At 38.0% G+C, this 25,873-nt stretch overlaps 1 protein-coding gene and 1 long non-coding RNA gene across 6 annotated transcripts in view; one reads left to right on the forward strand and one right to left on the reverse strand.

Moving 5' to 3' along the window:
* The window catches only part of TRAK1 (trafficking kinesin protein 1), a 136,447-nt gene that overhangs the window by 12,714 nt on the left and 97,860 nt on the right, over window positions 1-25,873 (forward strand). For 2 of the 5 annotated variants that reach the window (XM_071735885.1, XM_071735886.1), the window contains exon 1: window positions 13,750-13,904. The exons of 2 other annotated variants lie outside the window; for them this stretch is intronic. In XM_071735885.1, coding sequence (XP_071591986.1) covers window positions 13,819-13,904 — 86 coding nt within the window. In that variant the 5' untranslated portion in view covers window positions 13,750-13,818. Of the gene's footprint in view, window positions 1-13,749; window positions 13,905-25,873 lie in introns of those variants that run through there. One more of the 5 variants, XM_071735896.1, reaches the window with a different exon arrangement.
* Window positions 907-25,873, reverse strand: part of LOC139792505 (uncharacterized) — a 75,509-nt gene continuing 50,542 nt past the window's right edge. Inside the window, exons 2-3 of the long non-coding RNA XR_011724292.1 lie at window positions 23,787-23,854; window positions 907-1,017 (exon numbers count right to left, since the gene is read on the reverse strand). This is a non-coding gene — a long non-coding RNA (uncharacterized lncRNA). The remainder of the gene's footprint in view (window positions 1,018-23,786; window positions 23,855-25,873) is intronic.

Raw genomic sequence — 25,873 nt, forward strand, 5'->3', positions numbered from 1 at the left:
TGCATTGTTCAGTGCTATTGTCACCACTGGAGAACTGAAAGGATTTTGAACTCTTGGGATTCCACAATAATTAAGACATTGGATATTGTTAAAAGGCATTTGCAAGCATCTCTTCCGAATTCTGACATTTCTGCTAGTACTCTCTATTGTTTCTCTTGTCTTTTTTCAAATTTTTGTTTTATTTTAACAATACTGTTTTTCTGGCTTTGTTTCACATGTCAAGTATTACAGATTTTGCTTTATCTCCTCAAGTGCTCATAGACAGAAATTGGCAATCTCCTTTACAGGGGGTCAGTCAGGTAACGTTCTGTCAATTTCTTGGTAGCAACTAGTTAGGAAGAGGTATTTGAAAGAGGGAAATAAACAAAAAAGGTTAAGTGGAACTGACAAAATGCAAGTGAAAGTCTTATTTAAGATTTAGCTCATTAAAAAGCAAACAAATAAACCCCAAATGTAAATATTTCTTTTTATAAATTTGTTTTCTAAATACCTGTTCAGAAAAGATAGAAAGAAGTTGTTGTGTAGGAAAACTTAGGCAAAATGCCACATTTTATAATAAATCCCAGAAATGGCTGTCATGGCCAAAAGAAGTTGTGCTACTTAACTGTATTCCATGTCCAACAAAAACTTTATGAAGTGCTTGTTAAAACTGATCTGAAAAAAATAGGCATTTCTGAACAAGCAGATTGGCTGACCTCTTGGAGAGTGGATTTTAATAGAAGTTGAAAACTAATATTTACAGATGTTAATGCCTATCAGTTATGAGAAGCAGAATGTAGCTCAGGAATAGTCTGTTGAATAGAGTTCAAATCGTAGGTTGTGGAGATTGATTTTAAAAGGTTTGTTTCTCTGGTGGTGTTGGTTGGTTGGTTGGTTGGGTTTTTTTGCTTTTGTTTGTTTGGTTGGTTTTTTTTGTTTTTTTTGTTTTGTTTTTTTTGTTGTTGTTTTGTTTTGGTGTTTTTTTTGTTTGTTTGTTTTTTTTTTTTTTTTTTTTTTTTTTTTTTTTTTTTTTTTTTGCTTTTTGTTTTTTTTTTTTTTTTTTTGCCTTGGGGGTTATCTTTGCTCTTTTGGAACATAGTTATCCTGTGCACTTGCAAAATGCTCTTGTAATACTTTTGCTCTGATGCTTCCAATTTTCATTTTGCCCAGGGATATAATACTTTATGATAAAGTATGCATGCAGTTTAGATGAGAAGGCAGGAAAAGAAGTAAATGTGTTTCTTGGCAACACTGGCACTTATCATTTGAGCAGTTCTCGAACCTGGAAGGTTGAATTGGCAAATGGGAGAGTTTGCTTGGGTTATGGTGCAAACAGGGGGGCAAATATAGTATGTTAGCCTGCCTCAGCTCAGTGCTGGTAAATGCAACTCGTGTATTTTGTCCAAGTTTTGCCTCTTGCCTGAAGAGTATGCCCAAATGGAAAATCAGGACAAAGTTGCAATTGTGCAAGCGGGAAATAGTTGGTTATGGTTCTTGCTTTTAGGGTTTGTTACTTTGTCAAAGTTTAGCTAAGTGGCTTTCACTGGTGCCTATCACCTGATATACAAAGTGCTCAGCTGGTGTGAATCAAACTGTAACAGAATATTAAAGCTGTATAAGGTAGGAGACTGTCTCATTAACCAAGCTTAATTGTGGTTTGACAGGCCTCTAGGCTACTCTATGGCTGCATGTCTGTGATATGATGGTATTTATGAGCTTTGAAATTAGTTTATGTTAAAGCAGCTCCTTCATCCACCCACAATCTTCTCTGCAGTCTGCGCTGCAGCAGTACTGTCAGAGATGTATTTCCAGAAGGCTGGGAACTGGGCCAAGCTGGGATTATTACAGGTTGTGGTAACTGTGTCTATCGGTGACTGTAGTTTGCAGTTATACAATGTTTGCATTGTTTCTGTGTCATCTGATGTACTTATTTGTCTTACACCCCAGTCTGTAGTTTCCTGAGTAGCAAAGTACAAGTTCTGTCAGGACAGCTGCTTAATAACGCACATGTGGAAATACTCAGGAAGGGAAAACTGTTTTCTGGATAAATTACAATTCGCTGAGAGGAAGGATGTAGCATGCAGATGGGCTAGAAAGCATGCAGGTTTATATTTCTGACTTTTTCCAAATAAACAATTTAGTATTTTAAGCAGAGTAAGGCTGAGCACTTGCAAATTTCGTGCAGATATTGTTGTGTTGAATGAAATAGAATCAGAGAATAACAGACTGGCAGGGACCTCGGAGATCATCTGCTCCAGGAGCACAGCTGCAGTGCAGAGTGACTGCAGTGTGGATGGCTGAGGTCTGTCTCTGTCTCTTTGAAGTGGGGAACTGCAAACCCATATAGGACTTACCTGCTTTCTATCACACGGGACTTGCAGCTTCAGCATGTGACACCAGAGAAACAGGGAAAAGGAGTTTGGGCCTGTAGCAAGTGAGGGAACAACAGCAGTTATATGCCCACTCCGAGTCAGCAATTGTGGACTGATTTGCATGGGAGGACTTTGATAGTTCTGCAAATTGTCTGTGCCTCTGGGAGATTAAGCTTGTTTTGTCAGCAGCAGTCTTCTCTGCCAAGCTGAAAGGGCATCATGTGGCTTATTCATAGTTACTGTATCTGTTACACAAGAAACAGCTCAGCAACAGGAGGCTTCTTTAATATGTCTGATGTCAAATTTATTTTTAAAAAGCAGTGTCATTCATAACTGGTGCCAGCCCAGATCTCTGCTACAGTCTACTCTTGTGACACAGCTGTCGCTGCCATCGCATACTTAGATCCCCAGTTGCAGCTGAAGGTGGGAATGGTGTGGGTTTGCTGTATTTGCACTGCCAGTAATCTACAGTATGACCACAAACATACAGTCTTTTGTAGGCAGTTGTGTTGTACGGTTTCTGGTAATGTTAAGAATTCATGACCAAACTGATATTTGAGGCTGTAACTTTCTACAGATGCTGCTCTGCTGCAGTTTTTTTTTTTTTTCTCATTTGACCTAGTCCTTGCTAAAGTTTAGATTTTAATTGAAAAGGTGGAACAGTTTGCCTAATTTCTTGAAATATAGTTTGTTATACTGAAATCAGAAATAAGAGTGTGTGTAGTTTAATAGCCTAATTGTGAGACTTGCAAAAAATGCTACCTAAAATGCATCTTGATCTCCTAGCTCTGAGAAGAAAAGTTATGGGTCAGATAGAGAGCTAGTAGAGGAGTAAGGCATATAACTGATATGTGACTCTTAAGTGTGTGTTTGTCACAGCCTGCCTGATTACTGAAACTGGTCTGATCTCCTGTATTCCTCTTTCTCAGAGTTCAGTGCTTTTCTATAAAACTAAAAAGTAACTTGCTTTGTATTTTCTCTTCCCTTTGTTGCTAAATGATGTGGTGCAAATTAAGAAAGATTATCTGCTAAATGGCTCTTATTTTAAAGTGGGCCAACATTGTTGCACAGTGTGGGAATTTTTTTATAAAGTGTTGTCTTTATCTGCTTTTGGTTTTTTACCCCGTTTCTCTCTCATGGGAAATAAGAATGAAAACATTCACTGATGAGGATGTTAGTGTCACATATTGGTGTTTTATAGCAGACTGAGTAAATGGGTTGTTCTCAGGATTTGGAGCTTAGTATTCAGTCTGTTGTTACTGTGGATACAGTAATTTGCAAAAGTAGCCACCCCTTCATGCTTTGCTAGTGACTAAACTTGGCTGTGGAATTCTTGGCTCTCCTGTCTGTGCAGTCAGTCACTGGTCAGGCCTAGCTTTTCATAGGTGCACCTGCACACATTATATAAAATAATAACCTGAACTCATCCCTGGCTGATTGTGTCAAGTTACCTGTGTTTTTTTTATAGATGAAAGTAAAGAGGACAGAGGGTGGACTGAAGTGTAATGAAAGTCTCAGGCACCTCATGCCACCCAAACATTGCTATTTTTGATCTCGCCTTCACAGATTCTGTCAAATTATTTTGCTAGCCACATCTTTTGGAAATCGAAGATGTTTCTCTTCAACATCTGTATGACAAGTACCTGGTAGTCCTAATGTTGACACTGAGTGAGCTGAAACAGTTCCATTTCCTGAGTTCTCTCCTCTTCTGCCTTTTTTTTTTTCTCTCTCTTTGAAATACAGTTTTTTTCATATAAAAATCAACATTTGAACATCTTTAAAATAAAGCAGGTAGAAATGTTTGTAAGTAAACTGAATGGACAGGAGTAGAAGATACTCTGTGAGTTTAATGGAGGAAAAAAACCCAACAGCTCCATAATAGAGTTCAGTGCAGTTAAAGCATTTTATGTTTCTAACCCTGGATCACTGACACAGTTGTTTTCTTGAGCAGTTTCATTTTATGGAATAGGGAGTGCTCTGGTAACCTGGAATGAAGTGAAAGCAGCATGAGGAAATCCTGTGGAAACAGTGACTGTTGAACTACTTGAAATGTAGGCATTTCAACTTGCTTTCTGCATTGGTTCTTTTGTGAAATGCCAATTGAGTTGAGAATGAATGAGTGACCAAATCCAGCTTTGAGTGTTTCTGCTCTTTGCCTGGTTTGGGGGCCAGAGATATAGGAGTGGTCACATGAGTCTCTGCTGAGATCATTAGGCTGGGGACACCAGCTGTGCTATTATTAGGGGTTTTAAAGTCTGTGGCAGATGTTCTTAGGCTCTCTTCCAGCCCTCACATATGGTGCTGTGAAGTACATGGAAGAAGAAATGTCTGACAAGTCTTTTTTCCATGCAGCAAACATTTTTTTCCCCTCATGCAATTTGGCAGGATATTTTATGTTAACTTGCAAGAATCAAAAAACTGTTTGAAGTATTTGGAAGCAGAATAGTGAAAAAGGGGGTCAAATGAGAATAAATACAAGTGCTTTGTAAGGATAGTAGGAGGGTTAGCCAGGTCTCAAGTCCATGTTCTGCCATTCATGTATTTGTTTTCTTTGACACTGCTGTTTAGACAGGGCTCTTGTTTTACTACTGTTTGTGCACGTATGTAATGTGCTGCTGTTCCTGCAAAGATTTTGAATGTACATATTGAGACATGAAATTGAATATGCACAGGGCAAAGAGGTATTAGTGATGTGAACAGAATTTCTGCTTGTTCTTTTCCAGTAGTGTAATATTGAGAAAAGTGTGGGTTTTTTTCTTTCTTTTTGCCATAGCAGGAAAAGGTATGTACATCTTGTTTTGAATGTATAATTTGTGTCCCTTATGGAAATCAGTTTAGAAGTTTAAATATTCTCAGAATATAATTCACAAGCTGTTTAGTATTCTGTATATTTTTGATTGTTGTACAAAATGCAAAAGGGAGTCATCTACCAGGAAGATGCAGGACTGATGGCAGACAAGAGAGGTACATGAGGAGCTGAAAAATACCCACTACTTATAACACGTGACAAGTATGTCTCTGTTGCTAAGCAGAACAAAAAATATACAAACAATTCCCTGTATATTATCTTTTCCTTTAGTGTGTGGGGTTTTTTTGTGGCTAAAGCATCTGAGTTGTGCTGTGTTAAAAACAAATGGAAGAAAATGTAACACTTGATTAGTTTTTATTTTTATAAAACCCACCACCTCTTGGCTTTTCATCTGTAATCAGATGGCTCTCTCACATAGAGCTTCTGAATGTGACTGAAGAAGACAAAAACCAAAATAATCTAACATGCAATTCTTGTGGCTTTCATGCTTTTCCCATGCATTTTCTCTGTGTGCTCAGTTCCAGATATTACAGGCACAGACCATACAATTGATAAAAAAATCTGAATGCTCATTCTATGCATTGTTTTATCTGCCACAAATCAATGTTGGTGACCTAAAGGTTTTTTTTGTTTTTACGTCAGCAAGATGGGATTTTAGTAAAGTGCCCACCCACCTGTAGGTGCATATTTCTAGCAAGATCTCTACATTTACTTTCAATGTGATTCCCTCTTTTGATCTCCCCATCCTCAAACTTTTCTGCCTTCTGGCAAAGATATTGTTTTAAACCACTGGAGACCCAGATAGTTCTTCAGGTTGTTCCCGCAAATAACAGTGTAAAAGCTCTGGCTTCAGTTACAGCAATCTGGAGAGCCTTGCGATGTGACTGCAGAAGTCTTTGATGGCTCATGTGGGTGAATACTGTTTTACAGCTATACCCAGGTGTCTGAGAGTACAGCTGTATGGTTGTACCCTAAATAAGCTGGTCTGAGTGCTGAAACCTTGGTATTGATTACTTAGATTGATAGCAGTGAGGAATCAATTGCTGCTTGAATAAGATTGTGACAATCTCTGGAGTCACATAGCTCCCATGAAAAGAGCAGTGCCTCCTGTGTTACTGACATTACAGTGCAGGACCCAGTGAAAGTTTAAGAGGATTAGTAACAGTGTTGTTGCATTAAAGCTGACTGCTTAAGGAAGGATTTTTAAGAAGGATTTTCCCCTGTAGATTATTTTGCTGGCAAACCTGAGAAAAATCGGGATCTTGCAAAGTCATAACTTGCTAGCATGACTGGTTAGAAGTTTTTCACGGGTGGTGGATGAACTGTTGTGTCTGCATAATGGGAGGACACTGTGGTAAATGTGTTTGAAGTACTTTGCTTTGTGTAGCTTCTAACAGCATCAACAACTTCCTAACTGGAAAATAATTGCTTAAAGTGGTAGAATCATGCACTCTTGCACTTAAGACCGGTTCATCCCCCCAACCACTCAGTTCTGAACATTATCAACTTCTCTGGTTTTCTGTGCATGAGGTGGGAGGAGAGGAGAAAAGGATTTGTTGTAAGCATGTTTCAGAAATGTATTTTTTTTCCTCTTAAGGATGTGCTAGAGAGAGCAATTTGGCTTGTAAAATCTTAACTTCCAAGATTCTCTGCAACTTGTGTGATGCCATCAGTGATGCTGGTTCACGTGCCCCTTTTAGCAGAAATCGCTTCCATGCAATGGGTTCAGAATAAACAGTTGTCAGTTATTTTAATTTCTCTGTAACTCTAGAATGCTTTAGACATGCAGATTCTCTTGTACGTGTGTATCTTTGTGGGTAGAATGATCAACCCTTGACAGGTGAAAATCTCATTTTCTTCCAGAACATATGTTCTGCATCCCTCTTGTGAGAATGAACAGGAACCTACTAGCCAATTTCACTCCCTCTTCAGCCTTAATCCACGTATTGTAATAATGTGGGAACTGCCATACAAGTTTTTGTTTTATGAAGGTTCATTTTGCTAATTGACACACGGATAGATTAATGCATACTCCTGCTCCTTGGGTCTATTAATAATGGGTGGTGATTTTTATTGTATTTGTTTAAATCCTCCCCAGCTTGATAGATCTTTTTGTTGATATCTTACTGTACCAAACATATTATTGCTTCATGTCAGCAATACAAAGAGAAACTTTGTGTTCTAAAAGAGTGAAACTCTAAAGAAGCAGATCTCTCACACCCTCCTCCAAGTTTAAATTAGATCTGCTGGCCCAACAGGAGGGGGCTTACATTTCTTGCTCATTTCCCAACTGGCAAGCAGAGCATGTAGTCAAGCTGAACAAAGCAGCAGCATTCCTAGATCCTTTTAATGATGTGTTCAGAACTACAGTGCCTCTTGATTTAATGAGTACAGTGAATGTATTCACAGCTAACAAGAGCGTGCTCGTTAAACAGCATTAAGTTAACTGTCCTATTCTCTTCTCTCCTCGCAATCCAATTCATAATTAAATGCTGCCATATCTGAATACAACACTTGGCTGTCAGACAGAAGGGTTAGATGTTCTGTGGGTATGTGTTCTTAGAGGACTGTTGGAGTACAAGTAATTTAGCTTAGCTTGCCCGATTGATAGGGCTCTTTTTCTTGGTGAAGGCTTTGTTTTTATGAGTCCCAACCCAAAAAGTTTAAATATAGCCAGTTGGCCAAAAAGTTACTTTAAATTATTTTAGTTTGTGTCTTTCAGTTTTATAGTCTACTATATTGTACTGCTGCTGTTGTGTAAATCTAAAGTAGCATAGCTGTACTAACTGGAATTACTAGAGTGTAATTGAGGGCAGAACTGGACCCTTTGTTGACTTGACTGCTACATAAACTTTGTCTTACAGTCCTGATAGCTAGATGGTGACATTTGAAAAATGGAGAGATCAGTTTAGTGTTTTGATTGTCAGATGCAAGCTGAACAAAGCTACACTGACTAGAAGCATACTGGAGCTCGTTAGAATTGTATTCAGTGATGTTAAAATCCCAGTAGCAACGTAGTGCTTGTGTAAGTTATTTGCCCTCAAAAGCACACTTATCTTAATTTTTCATGGAATTATGCATGAAAGCATAAATAGTGCATACTGGCTTTGCATTTAATTTGATATTTATTCTGAAATGTTTTGGGTTTAATAGTTAGAAGCAGTATTTAATAACAGCTTTGGAAGCAGAGAAAATTTGGACCTGAGGGAGGGATAACTTTTCAGTCTGCTTTTCTGCTGGCAACCTCCTGACACTCTTTGGGGGCTTTTAGCATAATCAGGATGACACCAAGACAGTTCTTATTTAAAACCAGCTGACAGTCTATTCAGCTTGTGCTGTCTGTTTTTCTTTAGACTGATTCCAGAAAGAAGCCATGCAGTCCTTAGTACCTGTTTGCCATCTGGAAGCGCAGGCTCCCGTGTGGGTAGAGGCAGATGTACTGAATATTTGACACAGCCTTCTGCAGCTGCTGCCTGTTCTCCCAGGCTGGTTGTACCTGGCTCTGGTCTCTGTTCCCCAGCCAGTCCTTGCAGGTCCCTGGCAGGTCCTCTGTGTCAGTCTATCAAATTCTCTAAGACATAATCACTGAAGTTTTCTTCTTTCATATTTTTCTTAAGAGCCATTTTCATTCAGATATATTGAGTAAGCATCATTGCTTGTCTTTACATCTGTCCTTCCACATTAGTACTGAATGGTAAGGTTCCTACCAAATGTAAACTTACTGCTTTGTTCATGCTGGTGTATGTTGCAAAATTTAAGCATTGATTTTTTAATGTAACTCAGGGGAAGAAAGCTTGCACTCTTGGAACTACTTGTGTCTGGTGTAGGATGGGGGTGTGGAGCGAGTGCACTGCACATGAAGAAGGAAGACAGAGGTGGAAGAGACTTGAGGAGACTTTCTTTCTCAAGTTTGTTTTAGTACTTAGTAAAACTTTCCGTGCTGATGTTTGGAGCATGTGAAGTGAGCAGCATAACCTTTTTCTGTAACTTCTTGTGGAGGTGAGATGGGTACTGTGGTAGGGACACCATAAAAATTGAGGTATGGAGTGATGCTTAATCGGTTGCTTTTGACTTCTGGCTACAGGGTTTTTTTCTGTCTATGTTGTGCAGATCAGTAAAAGGCTTGAATGTTTTTCCTCAGTGTGTGCTTTTGGGGGCTGGTTTGGGTTTTGTGGTGTGGGATTTCCAGGACAGAAAATAACTGTTTGGGAAACAAGCTGCTTTTGTTTTCTTCTTTTTTTCTTTGAGGTTGGATTGCTTTTAGCTTTTTTTAATACTAGACCACAAATATGCATTAAGTGAGGATGAAAGTGGGAAAAGTTCCTGTGTTACAGTGCTCAGTTCTGTTTTTGCAAGATCTTAAATCTTGCTAAATGAATTCTAAACTTTTTTTTGTTGTGGGTTATAGCTTTCTTATGATAGCCACATAACTTATTTTATGCTTTTTATATTAAGACAGTCTACTACTCTGCCAGTTTGCTGAGAGAATAATCTGCTGTTTACTGACTCTGGGTATCTGAAAAACTGAGACACATTCCAAATGTTCTAGTTCTGAATAATTTATCCTGCCTACATACAGTATTTTCAGAGAAGCTGTAGGGGAAGGATTTTGTATTGAGGGCATTTTTGCTTGTGTGGGTGTGAAAGGGTGGCATAGGGGATCTTCTCTGGGAAAATGATCCACAGTTTTCTCTGTAGACTTTCTTGGCCCACGACTTGAATTTGTATCTTTACGCCTACCATGCCTCATAGGAGTAATTACAAAGGAAAATTTTTTGTTAGAGACAGCTACTCCCTTCCTTACAGAATGATTGAATTGTTTTGGTTGGAAAAGACCTTTAAGATAATCAAGTCAAATCTATAACCTAAGACTACCCAGTGTCCCTCATTAGAATTCACATCTGTGCTTATTAAAATGCTTCCACGGATGATGACTCAACTGCTTCCCTGAGCAGCCTGTTCTATTTTCCCTAGATTGTTTTTAAAAAGACAATGATCTTTTCCTTCCTGACCACCAGTCTAAGATGGTAGTGAAAGCTATATTACAAACTTGTCAAACAGAATAGTTTAGAATTGTTGAGCTGAAGGATATTGTGGGTAAAGGAAATCAAGAAATGTGCTTCATGTGTAGACTTGTTCTGAGGGTGGAAATTTTTTTGTTTGGTCGATTGGGTTTTTTCCTGTAGCAAATGGGCTGTCAAAGAATAAATCTTCCAGACTGTAGACTTGAGTTACTTCAAGTATCTCTGCAGTAAAACCATGAAGTGGGGAGTCTTGGAGATATGCAGTGAGAGTAAATGGATAATGTAGATCATGCAGTACTGGATTGTTCCTGTTGGGGTGGCGTAATGTTTTATGGGTAGGCAAGAGACATCTAGGTAATGCCTTAAGGCTTTGGAGATCTCATAGTATCAGAGGGGTGACTCTTCATAAAAACACCTGTGTGTCAACAGCACAAAATAACTGTTTGCTTTTTGCTTAGAGAGGTCCTACATTTATATTTTGCAAAATACTGGGTAGTGCTTGGGTTCTCCCTTCTGTTTTCTTTTTTGTCTTCCTATCCTTCAGGAGCAAAGGTGATGGCACTTCAGTGCGAATTTAATCTCACTGCATGTACTTCAAGTATCTTAAGTAAAACATGCTTTGTGATTTATAAATGCCTTTTGTTTCTGTAAATGAAAGATAAAAAAAAGAGGGGATAATCATTCAGTAGCAGCTTACACAGGCACAGCTCAACAGTGTGTCTTGACAGAAATTACCCCTCTGAAAATCAGTTGAATAGTTGATTTCTTTGTTTAACAACAAATCGTGTATTTACAATGGAATGGAATAGAATGCCTCCAAGGTCTAAAATATACTGATCTGGCAATTCACATCCACAGCTGCATAGAAAGCAATGACTCGTGTTTCAGAATAAACTTTCCCAAATAATAAACCCAAGCAAATCTATACAAGACTTAGTAGCCCGTCAGCTGTAGAGTTAAATCCTGATTTATCTCACTGAATATTTAACAGTGACACAGTCTGACAAAGGATAAATAATCTTTCCATCAGTTCACTCATGATCTGAGAGTGTGAGTTAATCTTCCTGCAGCTAAAGGTTCATGGGTGAGATGCATGGCAATTACATGGACTCATTGGGAAATATAATAGAAAAATGTTGGTTGAAAAATGCTTGGTTATAAAAAAGAATAAATTGTAACTGAAAAATTATTGAAAGCAAAAAATTAATTTTCTCAAGATACTTTATCTGCTGTGATTTCAGGGGAGCATCTGTGAAAATCCTGACCTGTACACAAAGCATATAAACAGGAACTGTTTCTTCTTTAAAGATTCCTTGAATCTGTTAAAAAGATTTCAGTTTTCTCTGAAATTCTGGCCTTAAAATATTTTATTCCATTCACTCGCCCCTAAAGTGCTGTATTTGTATATTGCTTTAAATATTAGCTTTAGTTTGTCTGTAACAGACACTGATTGCTGAAGGCCTACTACTTTATTTCTTTCTCTTTCTTTTTGCCATCTTGGGGAAGAAAAACTTTTCTTTTAAAAATTTTTTTTTTGTATCTCTGCCTTTTAAAATTTCACGGTACTTGAAAAAATTTTTCCTTAACAGTGGAACTAAATGGTATAAATAACTTGAGGACGGGAAGCTGTCTTTGAAATAGGACAGGTACAGTATTTTTCTCAGTGAAAAGCTCTATGTAAAAATTTTTCATTCATTGTGACTTTAAATCTTATTTTACTGTGAGGCTTGAATTTAATTTCTCGTACTGCAGGCTGCTTGTGTTCAAGTGATAGAAGTGCACATGGGAATAAAATTACATTTGAAAATGTAAATCAACTCATTAAATGCACTGTTCACCATATGGTGGATTTCAGTCCTCTGCAATCACAGCCTGATACTCACAACAGTTCTTGCACTTGATTAAACTGCAGGAGTTAAAACTGCATGAATCAGGACTGTTGTCAAGCTCAAAAACAGTGGTATGAAAAGGCACTGGGAATATCTGCAGCTCCACTGATAAAGTAAATAATAGTTTGTGTATTTACAAGGATGGACATTATCAAAGAATCATAGAATGGTTTGGGTTGGAAGGGACCTTAAAGACCATCCAGTTCCAACCCCCCTGCATGGGCAGGGACACCTCCCACTAGACCAGGTTGCTCAGAGCCCCATCCAACCTGGCCCTGAACACTTCCGGAGAGGAAGCAGCCACAACTTTCTTGAGCAACCTGTGCCAGTGTCTCACCACCCTCACAGGAAACGATTTTTTCTTAGTCTCTCACCTAAATCTCCCCTCTTCAAGTTATAAACCATTTCCTCATAACCTCTCACTACACACCTGTGTGTGAATGCAAATAGACCTAAAACCTTGCCCTAGTATAAAGGATTCATGTAGGAAGAAGACAATGCAAAATGTGGAATCTCTTTTGATCAGTCAGCATCAAAAACCTTGATGCAAGAGGAAGCAATGTAAATAACTGCTGGATGTAGGTGTGAGCCTTTTGAATAGCTGCATCTGAACTTCTAAAAAAACCTACACAAGTGGGAAGGTAAATACTAATAAGCAAGATCAGATGAGGACTGTTTAAAATTGCATTATCCTTCATTTTTTTCTGAAGGAGCCTTTTGGTTTGGAGAGGTTTTGCAGGGAGGGATTTGCATTTCATATCTACAGTGATGCAGAAGTTTGTCATAGGTGCAGACTTACCCTTGGAATACAATATTTGCACATCCTTTGTTTTGAGGGTTTATCAGTCTTCAAAAAAAGAATTGTTACTGTGAAAAGTGATGGCTGCAGTTGCAGACTTCTGAAGGGACAGAAGACTGAGAAGAGCTCTTGTGGTCTGTCTTGAAGGAGAAATCAAGAAAGGAAATTACTCAATAGGCTCCTTGAGGAATTATTATTTCCAAATTAAATTAATTATTAAATTAAATTAATAAATTATTTCCAAATTCTTAAAAATCAGAGTTTGCTGAGGTGACACTTTGGGCACTTTATAAAAATGACATTTTGAGGGGGGCAAAATTTGTTACTAGCTTTCCTTTGGAAGATAATTTCAGCTAAAAGGGTTTTAATTTGTGGGAGAACTTGTGTGATTGCCAGATGAGCTCATAGCTCTGTTCTCTCTTCAGTGTTTAAAGGCTTGCTGCAGAAAGCCTTAGTTTTTTGAAATGTATGTGGTTTTGAAGTACTGCTTTATTTTGTTCTGTATGGAAATCTTACTACTTTTGTGAAAACTGTGGGAACATTCTGTAGTATTTTCATTATTGTTTGCGCTTCCCTTTCTATGATTTCTATGAGAAGTTTAAGAGGAAAACATCTGCTAATATTTATCCTGTCCAGAAGGGGAAGTTTGCTTATAGTTGTCCACACCGCTCAGTGCTGAAACTAAAAATTCCTGACATGGTTAAGAACATAGATATTGTAAAAGACACAAAAAATCAAGGTTTTAGTGCAGTGGACTGAAGAGAGGAGTGGTCTAACCCTTTGACTCAGTCTGGTAGTTTGTATAATTGCTCTGCCAAGAGAGGGCGAGGAAACTTGTGCTTGAGCCAAAGTTAGAATTGCATACAAATGACCTTACAGCATCGAGAGCTGTTTGTGTGGGAGAAACGCAAATAGAAGCGACACTTAAAGTGAGCCTGCTGGCCGAATGGTGAAACTCTGGAGGGACACAGGAGAGGCAGGAAAGGAGGAGTGCTACGCGGATGAGGAAGAGGGAAAGGAGTTGAAAACCAGGTACAGCAGTGGCTGCTACAGAGCTGTAATCCCCTGATACTGTTTGTCCCTCTTACAATTTAGCTTTAACTGTGCTATGTATGTAGTGTGTGTGCAGAGGCACAGCTAGCCTTGCTTTAAATTACTTCAAGCAAAGGATGGAAACATGGCAAATGCTGCTTTCGTACTTCCATTACTCTGCAGTTTAGCTGAATGCTGTTTTTCAACTATTGCACTGCAAAACCCCGCCTGGCCTCTTTCTCAAATAGTGCTGAGCTGAGCCCCTGTTCTGTGCTCAGACGCAGGTTTTACTCTGGTGGGGCAGAGGGAAAGCCTGATGCTTTGCAGTGGGAAAGTAGGGCACCGACGTACTGTGCTTGAATGGGTCTGGTATCACTGTTTGCTGTGGCTGCTTTCTCCCTCACTGCCTTCAGGTTAAAGTTAGTCCTAGTAAATTGCCATGTGATTTGAAATGCAGCCATTGTAAGTTTGGGTTGGTTTTTATCTGACATAGCTAGTGTTTTTAAGGTTACACATGAAACAGCTTTGGACATCAGGTTTCTTAAACCTGGATATTACTGAACAAGTGTTGTGGTCGGAGCAGGCAAAGTGGAGCAAAGTGAATTACTTGAGGTTTTGCAGCCTTTTGGCTGCAAAGAAATTGCAGTTATTTGGGGTGATCACATTGTTCATAGAACAATTAATTTATCACTGATTTCTATTGGCAGTCCTGGGCCATACGAGGAAATGTATTAATATTTATATGCCGTGTGTATTAATCTTTAATATTCAATAGATACTTTGGTAACTTTAACTTAAGCATACTTACTGAAGGATATAATTAGTCGTGCCTTTCTAACTGGTAGTCTGGACTTCTTTCTGCTATTAAATGGAAATTCCTAATATATAAGGAGCTTAGACACAATTGCTTTCTTTGGAACACAAGATAACTCGTGCTGGGGCTGTCATCATTTTATTAAGCTCATTTTTCTGGATGTGGATTAAATTTGCTTTTGTTATCTGTATTTAAATTTGAAATCAGAAAAAGCAAAAAAGAAAAAGCAAAATGGTTAAAATTAGTGCATGAATTTTGGATGCTGTGAAGTATTTTCACAGGATATTTTTTAAGAATACTTTTTTAAGTCTTGATGGTGCTGAAATATTATTTATTTTTATTGTTACTCTATTTTCCACGTGCTCTTTATTACAAAACCCATGCAATCTCTGTGCCATAATAGTTTAAAGGGCCTTCCCATGGTTGGGAGCTTTTTAACTTTGGAACAATGCCCACAATAGCTATTCCTTCTCTGACTGACTGATTTGAAGGGAGCTGACATTTGATAATTGAAAGCTTTACATTTCAAAACTTTTGAAAAGTGCTTTGAGCTGGCACTACCTGCAGTACATATAAACATTAACACTGAAAAATCTCAGTGCTACAGCTGTTTTTAAACTGTTATAGGAAAGGGAAGGAAATTAGATAGCTTTGTGGAGTTGTTAGCATCTGTAACATGACTTTCAAATTACAGGAGTGTAATCGTAGTTGGACAGAATGAGTTCAAATGAGGTAGAAAGAATACCCTTCTTGTTAGCTCTTATTACTCTCCTCCTTCTCTGTCCCCACTAGTTCAGTTAGGATTACACTGCATCTGAGGGGCACTTAAATTCTAGTAGGAACCCTTGCCCATAGGGATTTGACTACAAGTTCAGAATTGTTCTTGAGTGAAATATATCTACTGTTTTTTTCTTGTTCATTTTTGTATGGTTTATTTTTTCATCTTGTAAATTCCTGTTTCATCACCTGGTAAGGAACATAAAGGTATAGTGAATACAAAGAGTTTGTGTTCTCTAAGTTCATGCTGCTTGCTTCTTTCCACTAAGTCCACTGCAGTGAGGTGCATATGTTCATCACAGAGTGGCTCAGAATTTTGTCCCTGCTTTATTTATCTCTAAAATATGGATGAATACCTGCCTTGTGCAGGTATTGAGCAATTTTTATTTCTTGTGGAGAAAGTTTTTTGAAGTAATGTGTTAAAATCAGAAATTTTCAGCATACTTGTATTTCTTCTCAAGCATTTTATTTCTTCCTTTGTTGTGTATCCCAGATTTTGCTGCTTAATGTACTGCTATTGGATGGACTGCACTGGAAATCAGTTTTGTTACTTACAGGTGAACTGTGTCCCAAAACACGGTGTTTACACACATACTAAGAAGAGAAGTTGGAGGCAAAGGAAATTTGTGAAAGGTGCTGATAGAAACTGCTACTGTAGCTGGGAGGTCTTGTTGAGTGAGCTGTCTGATTCTAAATGTGTGAAGGGAGCTCAGGTTTTTACAGCAAAGTCTGTAGTGTAACTTACAGTCTTTGCAAACTATCCAGAAAACAGAATGACCTATTAATACGTCTTTAAATGCAACTAAAAGTATTTGGACTAATTTATAATACATTTACTAACCTTCCTAATTAGGCATTAGTCTGAGGTAACTAATTTCATATGAAATTAAAGACTGGTGTGGATATGTGGCCATCTAGAGCAGTACAACTTGCCTTTAAATCCTGATTAGTCATTGTGGGGCTGTACAGGAATTACTGGGAAAACCTGAAGATTAGAAGTGCTAGGAATGTAATTCACCTTGTGGTTTCCATGTGGTTAGATTTTGAAATATCCAAATTGTGTCCTCATCAACTGTGAAACTTTTCCCTTTGATCCCACCTTATTGTGAAAATCCTTTTTCTCTAAAAGAGATAAAATGTGCCCCCTGATGCCATTTGACTTCACACATACAGGGTTTTATTAGAGAGCTGAAGTGGAAAATTGATAGACTTTCAATACCAGAGATACAGAAGTTATAGCTGCCTAATTCAGCTCCAAAAATCATGTGAACTTTAAGCCACTCGAGAGCTTAATTTAGTGGAAGACTGGCTGAGAGGCTTAATATAGATAGCTCAGATATCATGTGGGAACTCTAATTTAGACATGTATTGATATAAGAGACCTTGAGCTTATTTTTATTTGCTTCTAGCCAGATTGTTTGTTTGCTTGCCTCTCTTAACTCCACATTTTATTCTCAAGAAATGAAGTAAATTGGCAACTGTTACTCCTCAGCTACACCTAATTGTACCATGGAGAGTGCAGGAAAATTGGCCTTCTGGTACTGGCACTGTTCTGGTTTAGCCAATTCTCAGTAGAGTCTTGAGTAGACTTGTTTGGTACTGCTTCTGGTAACTTCTTCTGGGAACATGAAATGAGTAGTGGCTCTGTTCAGGATTTACTCAGCTTCTTGAGAGGCCTTGATGACTTTTGAGCCTGGCTTTTCCTATTTTTCCCGTAAGTGAAATTCCTGAAGTGGTGAGGGAGGTGAAATGGGTAGGGAAAATGCTTGTCTCTCAAATTTTAAAGGAAAGAGACATCACCTCTCAGTGCCCCTCTTCAAATGTAAAACAAAACAAAACCAAACTGGAATATAAGTGTTTATCTTGAAGTGGCAGAGCCTTTATATCAGACATTCTTTGCTCTTCTCTGCCTCTTCAAGGAAGATTCAAGTTCACTGGAATTTCTGTACTTTTTTCCAGTTATGTTTATTCACTAGTTTACTTCTCTGTTACCCAATACTGTAACTACAGATTATAGCACAGTAATTTCTAACTCTGCTCAGAAAACATGTTTCTGGTATGCTCATTAACATAACATCAGTAGGAAGGTCATAGTATAACTGATGTGACTTGCCCTCTGATGAAAGTGTCATGGGAAAAACAAATGGACAAATGGATTCCCTGTATGTTTACAGTAGCCATGGAAAGTTCTGCTTTGCTAAAATCTACATTAAACTTCTGAAAAAAAACCCACCCACACTCTAAATATTTCCTTTTAAAATATGGTTGCTTTCAAATATCACTTCAGCTCTGCACAAGAATTTATTTGGTGTAGAATCAAACTCGTGGTCTGGAAGCAGCTGAGGATTTTAACGGTACAAGAAGAAATGCTTCTGAAGCATGTGTTTAAAGTCTGGAGTATGTGTTGTTACTACACTTTGAGACTTAAAATTACAGGTCTTAGTGTAATCACATGTAACTGGATTTATGTATCTGTAACTTCATAACCAGAGATTTGGTTTGGGAGGTATCATTACGAAAGCTACTGTTGTCCTCCATGCAAAAAATAAAAATACTTCAACATCCTTATAAAAGCAGAGATGCAGAGTAACTTGGACCTTCATGATTAAAAAATCCCCCCCATAGGATAAGGAAATTTAATTTCTATGAACCATATAGAATAAGGATGGGAAGAATAGTCAGACCAAGTCTCTTTGTGATGTGTTGCAGAATTTTTCCTGTAATGACACAAGAACTCTGTTCTCTTCACTTTGAGTAAGTAACAATACTGTCCTCTGTAGCAGTGAGTGGTGACAGTTGCAGAAGCTTGTGGTCTATACAGGGAGGACAGTTTCAAAAGTCTTGTTAAATTCTTCTATGTTGTTCTGAGATGACAAATTCCTTTTTAGTTAAAAAATCTCAAATACAGATGCTGTGAGGCCAGATGATTTTTTAAGAGGTCCTTAAAATTTTTTGATGGAACTTAAGGATAAATATACAGTGCTGGAAGCCATTTTATGCATTGTCTGAAGATGACCTACTTCTTGTTAGGTCTCCGTTACATTTGCACTTAACATAATATAAAAACAATGGGGATCCACTGTTTAGCATAAACCCACATTTTTGACGGAGAGGGAAACACTTAAATTTTTGTCTTTATTGAACAATATTGCATTGCTTTGCTACTGACAAACAACCATCTCAAGTTTTTAAGTGGAGCATCTCTGTAAAGAACAGCCTCAATCTCTGTGATTCATATGTATTAGAAGTAGGTTTTGTTTCAGCTACCTCTGAAAATGCAAACCAGGTGTTTTTATGTACAACTCTTTTGAACATTGGACCAATCCCTTATTCCTTTAAATTCTTAGTGTTAAAGTAGAGAACTCAGTTCTAGAGAAAGAAAGAAAGAATCAAGTGGGTATTTTTTTGTATGAATGCACTCCTTCATTTCATGAAGTGCTATCAAAGTTATTCTTCCTTCTCAAGGTTTCATGGAAATTTGCCTCTCATACCTTTTGAGACTGTATCTGACCTTTATTTCTGTAGCTCCAAACTTTGGACAGTGGGTGATCTCGTGCATTTTTCTTGTGATGATCATAGCACAGAGTGAAGCAAGAGAACTTAAAATATAGGTATCTGTACAAAAGTGATGTGGCCAAGCCTTTTAATCCCTCTGTCTAATTTTTCTCACTGTAAAACGGTAATAAATGTTGGAGCATTGAGAGTGCTCCATTTGACTACAAAATGTCACATACATCATTACATGTTATAAAGATCTTCAGAGAAACAATTATGGAAGATTGCTGAATTGTAAACTAATACCTATTTTAGTGTATTTCAGATTATCACTGTGTTTCTAGCATGCTCAGTTTCTACATTCAGCATTGCTTATAATGCAGAACCAAAAGAAGACATTTTCAGTAGAATTTTTTGAGATTGCCTGTAAGTTATGTGTCACTTGTGGAAAAAATACACGTTCTGTCTTGTGATGGGCATTCAGTAAAGGCTTCCCTAACTCAACAAACCATTCTTTAGTCTGCCTCTGTAGTCTCTCATGTCAACACAGTGAGCTATAGGGCTGTTGCTAGGTCTGCAGAAATGTTTTCCGCTGATAATGTACATGTCCTGTAGTTGGGAAGTTATTTTTAGTGGTCTGGTTTGACTCTTGGAGTCACTGAGGGACAGAGTCCTGGCGGAGACCTTTAAAAGGGAGCTGGCAATGGTCTGGAATGGGAAGGGGGGAAAAAGGTACTTTTCATTCCCAGCTGCTTTATCTATTTTTGACTATATTTCTTGGTAACTTGCAAAGATAAAGCACATTTCTTCAGGTTTGTTAGCTTGCATTTGGCTAGGAATAATGTCTGTGATATTGAGGGAAAATTGGTAGAATTGCATGGGGGGAAACCTCCTTTTTCACTGTCACTATTTTCAAAGGCTGTCTGGATCTCAACAAGCTGACACCTAAATAGACTGAATCTGAGAAGTGCTACTTTTCACTGTGTGTTAGTGGAGAAAGGCTTAGACCGGAGGCAGTTTGGGTGAAGTGGGAGTCATATCGATTTGTAGACTGCATTTGCCTATATGCAAGACTTTTTTTCCTGATAGCACAGTAATCAGGGAAGGGTGATGGAAACAACATTGCCACTGAAAAGAAAAATTGTAAAAACTGTGGAACCTTTATTTTGACCATAGTACTCTGTTACAGGCAGCTTTTTATTATTTAAAACTTGATACTTAAACTCCTGTGAGCTTCAATTTGATAAATTCCATTTACAGAATTATTACTCAAAAAGGCAGCTGAGGTAGAAAAATAGCATAAAACAGAAGAGGGGATGTTTACATTTTTATGTGCTGAATTATGAACTCATGGCAGGAAAGCTGCTCCTTTTTTTTTGGTGACAGAATAGCTGGTGAGACTCCCCTAAATATATTGCTGTGTTTTCTGCCTTACTCCTTTCCAACTTCTGATTTTTAATTTGTGTTTTGTTTGAGTGCTGAAGTCAATGGTCATTCCCAGTGTTTCATTATCCATGTGCATGCCTGAGTGAATGTGTTTATCTTTGCTTCTATGTTTACCTTTGCAAATAAAATCTACAGGTAGAGAATTTAAAACTGAATTCAGAGCTGTTTGAGAAATCTCTAAATTACATACCTGGGAACGCTGCCACATAGCAGAAACCTTTCAGTGTTACGTATTTCATTGCTATGGGGACACCAAAGATAAAGTAAGGTAGACTGTGTCAGTAGTTTCAGTGTTCCATAAAATAACATTCCATGCAATCAAAGATTTGTAGGCATGCTGAAGCCATCTCTGTGTTTTGTTTTTGTTTGTTTGTTTGGTTTGGTTTGGTTTTTTTGTATATTCCACCACACTACCTCTGCATACTGCTATGCCTGATACAGAAAAAAACCCTTTTTTCCCTATTCTCTCATAACTTTAAAAATAATATTCTTTCTTTGGCCAGTCAGAATGAGTTCATACTCAATGTCATCTTTCTTCATTTTGACTGTTGACCACTGGTACTGCTGAAACTGCTGTATGTGGCTGACTCTTGTGCTCTCTGCCTGAGTTGGTTGTTTGTAGGAAAATTTTGCACTCCAGCTTTGCTGGGTTGGATATTTTCTGCCCACTATCATGCATGGCATGTAGAACAAGTCATATTCTGTATAATTTGCAAACTTTCTGAGTTAAAGTTCAGTTTCATTTTTAATGGTTAAAACCTGGTGCCTGTGGTAGCATTCCTTGTCTTGCAGCAAGAGGAACTGACAGTGAATGCAAACTCTAATGCAGTAGTTACAATTAAATGTTTGGTTATAAAACTGATGGCATACATATCTCTATTGCTGAGCCTGGTGGCTATCCTAGGAAACATAAAAATGATGTGAGCAGTGAACCCCCCCTTAGCTGCCCTTTACTTTGCACTGTGAGTGACCAGGCAGCACTGTGCAGCTGTACTGTCTGGGTGTATGTGTAGAGCAGCAATGGAGCATGTTCTCAAGTTCTCTTCCTGTCTCCAGCTGTAGGAATATACCCAATGTATATATTGTGTATATACATATACCCAATCTATATATACTGTGCACTAATACGCATCTACATGACCTTAACCAGAATTGTAAAAAAAAAAAAAAAAAAAAAAAAAAAAAATTTAAAACTTCCAAGAACGGAGCATGTTTCTTCAGTGATGCATGACAGCAAAACCAAGCTTCATCTTATAAGAATGAACTTGTGCAAGGTGAAGAGGAAAAAAATCTGTCGGAACATGGAAACGTGCAGCTGCAGGTGAACACCATGCCAGTAAATTATATATACACTCAATATAAGTATAGCTTAGAAATGTCTTCCTTCACACTGTTTTTCCATTGCCTAAATTTGGCAGAGGAAAAGTCCTATCAGCCACAGAACCACAGTTAGCATTTGTTTTCTGCAACTCATGCACATACTCTATCACAAAGAAAGTTATCACTTCCAATACTCATATAAACACTACTAGCAAGAAAATAGTCATCTTTGTGCTAGCTCCATATTTGGGTTCTTAATGGTTTCCTAATTGCCCTTTAGATGGCTATCTCTGTATAGAGGTCTGAAAGCTATGTAAAGATTGAGAAGGAATGGAAACCTGTGAAATTACAATGTTATGCAGAACTTTGAAGGCAAGCACACTTTTGGCATGTAGGATTCTCTGGGAGACTGACTGTACAGCTGTGTACTGTTTTTGGGTTTTTTTTAATGCAATTTCATGGTATGTTCTGGGAAAACAGGTCTCTTTTAGGGCTCTTCTGGCATACTGTGCAACTAGTTTTAGCCTATAAAGCTGTGGATCCAAGTCAAGTTGCTGACCTTTTCTTCCTGCTCATTAGTAAACCTTCATCTTTCTACTGAAGCCATTGTAGGTAGAGTGAGAGTGAGGAAGAGAGCATTTCAGCACTGGCTTGTCCCATAAAAAGTGTCAGTGTGCATTACTCAAATTGTACAATGATCATTTGGAATATGGGCAGGGGCTGACCTGCCAGCTGGTCTGGATTTGGGTGACTGTAGAGTCTGGACTGAACAGCAGGTTTGGAGCAAGGGCACAAGTGGTGAAACTTCAGACTTGTGGGGATCTGTTAAAAGAAAGAGCCTTAGAAAGGCTCTGGTGCACCTTGTCACTACCAAGACATTCATACCAGAGAGGCTGTGCTGAAATTAATACTGCTTAAAAGCTGGCTGCCTTTTTCAACTACAGGACATAGTCTTACTTTGGCCTTGTCTGTTGGTGGTGATGGTGGAAATTTGCAAGGGAATTATTGCTAGGCCTGAGTCACAGGAAACTTACTGTGCTTCCTGTTCTGGCCATAGAGGTTCCAGCCTAATGATGGGTATTTTGATGATGAGTTCTTGTTTAATAATATAAATGAGATATGTGCACACTGTTTTTTTTTCCTTTTATGTTTCCATGGTGAGGGATGAGTGTGTGAAAATTGAGCATTGCTGCTGTGGGCCATAGGACCTTACAGAGATGTAAGAGTACTTGGAGGAAGAATGCAATATTATAAAGTGACAGTTTTGAAGTAATGGAATATTTTACTGAGGAGAATGGAAAATTGTTCTTAGTAGAAATTGGAAGTTAGGTTTTTGCTGAACCCTGCAGTTGGTACAGATGAATAAACAGCATGTTTCTGAAAAGTGAGTGTGGGTCCAGAGCAGCAAAGGAATTAATGTGCACCCACGTCTGCTCTGCAGTAGGAGTAACCTGTTATTTATATGGGGCGAGTGATGGCATAGAGATCTCTGCTGCTATTTTACATACTTTTCAAATGTTATTTGCTTCTATTTACATACTTTTCAAATGTTATTTCAGCATTTCATGCTTTAAATTCTGTTGGACCTCAAATCCTTAGGCAGATAGACTGTAATTTGTCACCTTTTTTCTGCTTAAAGCATGACTAAACTTAATTCAAAAGCTTTTCTACATGAACATGGAGTTAAATAGGTTGATTTCATTTCAGGGAAGTCAGTGTCTATCTGGAATATGGAACTATTTTTTTCTAAAAATTCTCTCTTTTAATGATGTGATATGCAGCCCTTTTCAGGCAAGGCCATTTTTCCCTGTCTGCCACACTAAGTTGCAAGGAAGTGCTGTCCCTAACTGTCCAGACCTTCTTTAATAGCAAAGAGAGTTTCATATTCTCTCTTGACAGCAAAAGTGATGTGATAAAGCTTTGATTTGTGATGCTAGAACATGCTGGACTGAGAACCTAAAATTAGTGAGGTCTAAATAATGAAACAGAGGTTGTGCTGTCTCAGCTGTCAAATCTTGCCTTCTTTTTACTTTTTTCTTTTTTTTTTTTTTTTTTTTTTTTTTTTTTTTTTTTTTTTTTTTTTTAGCTCAAGTAAGAGCTTGTGTGTCAAATAAGCAATCTACACAGGGAATTTACAGAGTAGAAAAGAGATCTGTGCCTTTCAGGAAATCCTTTGTTTATATTCAGGATTGTACTTGTAGGCCTTCCTCTCCATCTTGCTTGTTGATCTAGAAATCTGAATCTTCCACAGCTCCCATGACAGAAACAAACAAATGTGTGCATCTTTAAAATAGTCACTTTGTTTGGTTATAATAATAATTTGCTATGCTGTCAAAGTGTCATCTTTTAATGTAAGTGTGACTACTGAAAGTCCAGAAAGTGTTCTGGTCTTAAACCTGAGTAAATATTATCATTATTTTATTGAAACTGAGTAAATATTATCATTATTTTATTGAAACTGAGTAAATATTATCATTATTTTATTGAAACTGAGTATTGGAAGTGATAACTTTCTTTGTGATAGAGTATGTGCATGAGTTGCAGAAAATGAGTTATAATTGTGGTTCTGTGGCTGATAGGACTTTTCCTCTGCCAAATTTAGGTAATGGAAAAACAGTGTGAAGGAAGACATTTCTAAGCTATACTTGTATTGAGAGAGGCTTTCTTTTAAACTGGGGGTGGGTAGCATTGATGATGTTTTAATTTTTTTCGGTTGAATGAAGAAATGCTTCAAATTCTTTTTTTTCCAACCTTGTAAACTGACACAGTGTTCTGTGTACTTTCACCTTTACCATGTGTCTGTAATGTTTTAGGGAATTTGGTTCCTCACTGCCTGAGCAAGGGTTACTTTTGATAGCGTAGTGTATAATTTGGCTCTCAGAGAAATTTCAGCCTACCAGTTAAGTTGTGTAGAGTACACACAGGAAAAAATCCTTGACATACAGGACTAAGGTTTGTCAAGGAACTGTTTCCCCTCAGTGAAAGCTGTCTCAGTTGCTTGCCAGAGGCTGTTGGTATACAGAATTCTTTCTGACTAGATACTAAGATTTGAGTAAGTCATAAAGCATGCTGATAAGTGGGAAACTGCATTAACTGGTAAGCAGGACAGCTTGACTTGTCCTCTTACAGTGGTTTTAGGTCTTCATCATCAGAGATTTACAATAGAGCAGGAGCTGGCAAGGGTCAGTTAGGTCAAGTTCTTTCTTACTGCCTGTGCCAGGAATCTTTTAAGTAAAGTTCAGTGTCCACCTCTCTGTCCTGTGCATGTTGGACATTCATACAGGAATATATTTGAGGACAACTTCAAGAAGCACCAGGGTTATTGCAGTTATTTTCCAAACTGAATTTGCAAATTGTTTGGAACTGTTTGGTAAGTCCATTCAGTGCCTTCAGATTTTTTTTTTTTGTGGCCCTTTGTGGAGAGCCACAATGCTGGATTTCAGCTTTATTGTCTAATTTAATAAGGTGGTGTAGTCTGCAAATGAAGCAAAATCGTAGCATATATTACATTTAATTTGCATTTTTACTCATCAGCTTGTGCTCTTCTGTGGTACTTCCTTGTAAGGAGGAGGTTTGTTTCGTTTTGTTGTGTTTGTTTAAAGACTGTATCATGTTGCCCTCACCATTTTCATGTTAGTTTCCCCTGAATTTTTTAATAATTCTGTTTCAAAATTGTTGCTTGTGTGACTTTGACTTTAATGGCACTAAGCCAGGGATAATTGGCTCAGTCTCCTAAAATTCCACAGCCTGTTGTTAAGATAAACATTTCTAGGTTCCCAAGAACACAGACACATGTATATGGTAATATACTGGATACACAAAGCAACCTTTAAACAGCAAACTCTTATTTTCCTACTTCAATCTCAATGTTTACATACAAACTCCATGCGGAGAAAAATGACATGACAGAATAACTGTGCCTGTTTCTGCATTGTAGCATTTTTGGAAGGGCTCTGAGATTTCTCTCTTTTGTAGCAGCCACTAAGTTCTTATGGAAGCTGAAGGGAAGCAGTTCAGCATTGGAATGGTGTTGAGATGTGCCCTTGTTAGTCAGCAGCTCCTGTCTCGGTTGCTGGGAAGTCCTTGTGACCAAGGCTTTGGTATAAGGCCCAGAATT

This window comes from Heliangelus exortis, chromosome 2, assembly GCF_036169615.1.
Source record: "Heliangelus exortis chromosome 2, bHelExo1.hap1, whole genome shotgun sequence".
Taxonomy (NCBI): Eukaryota; Metazoa; Chordata; class Aves; order Apodiformes; family Trochilidae; genus Heliangelus; species Heliangelus exortis.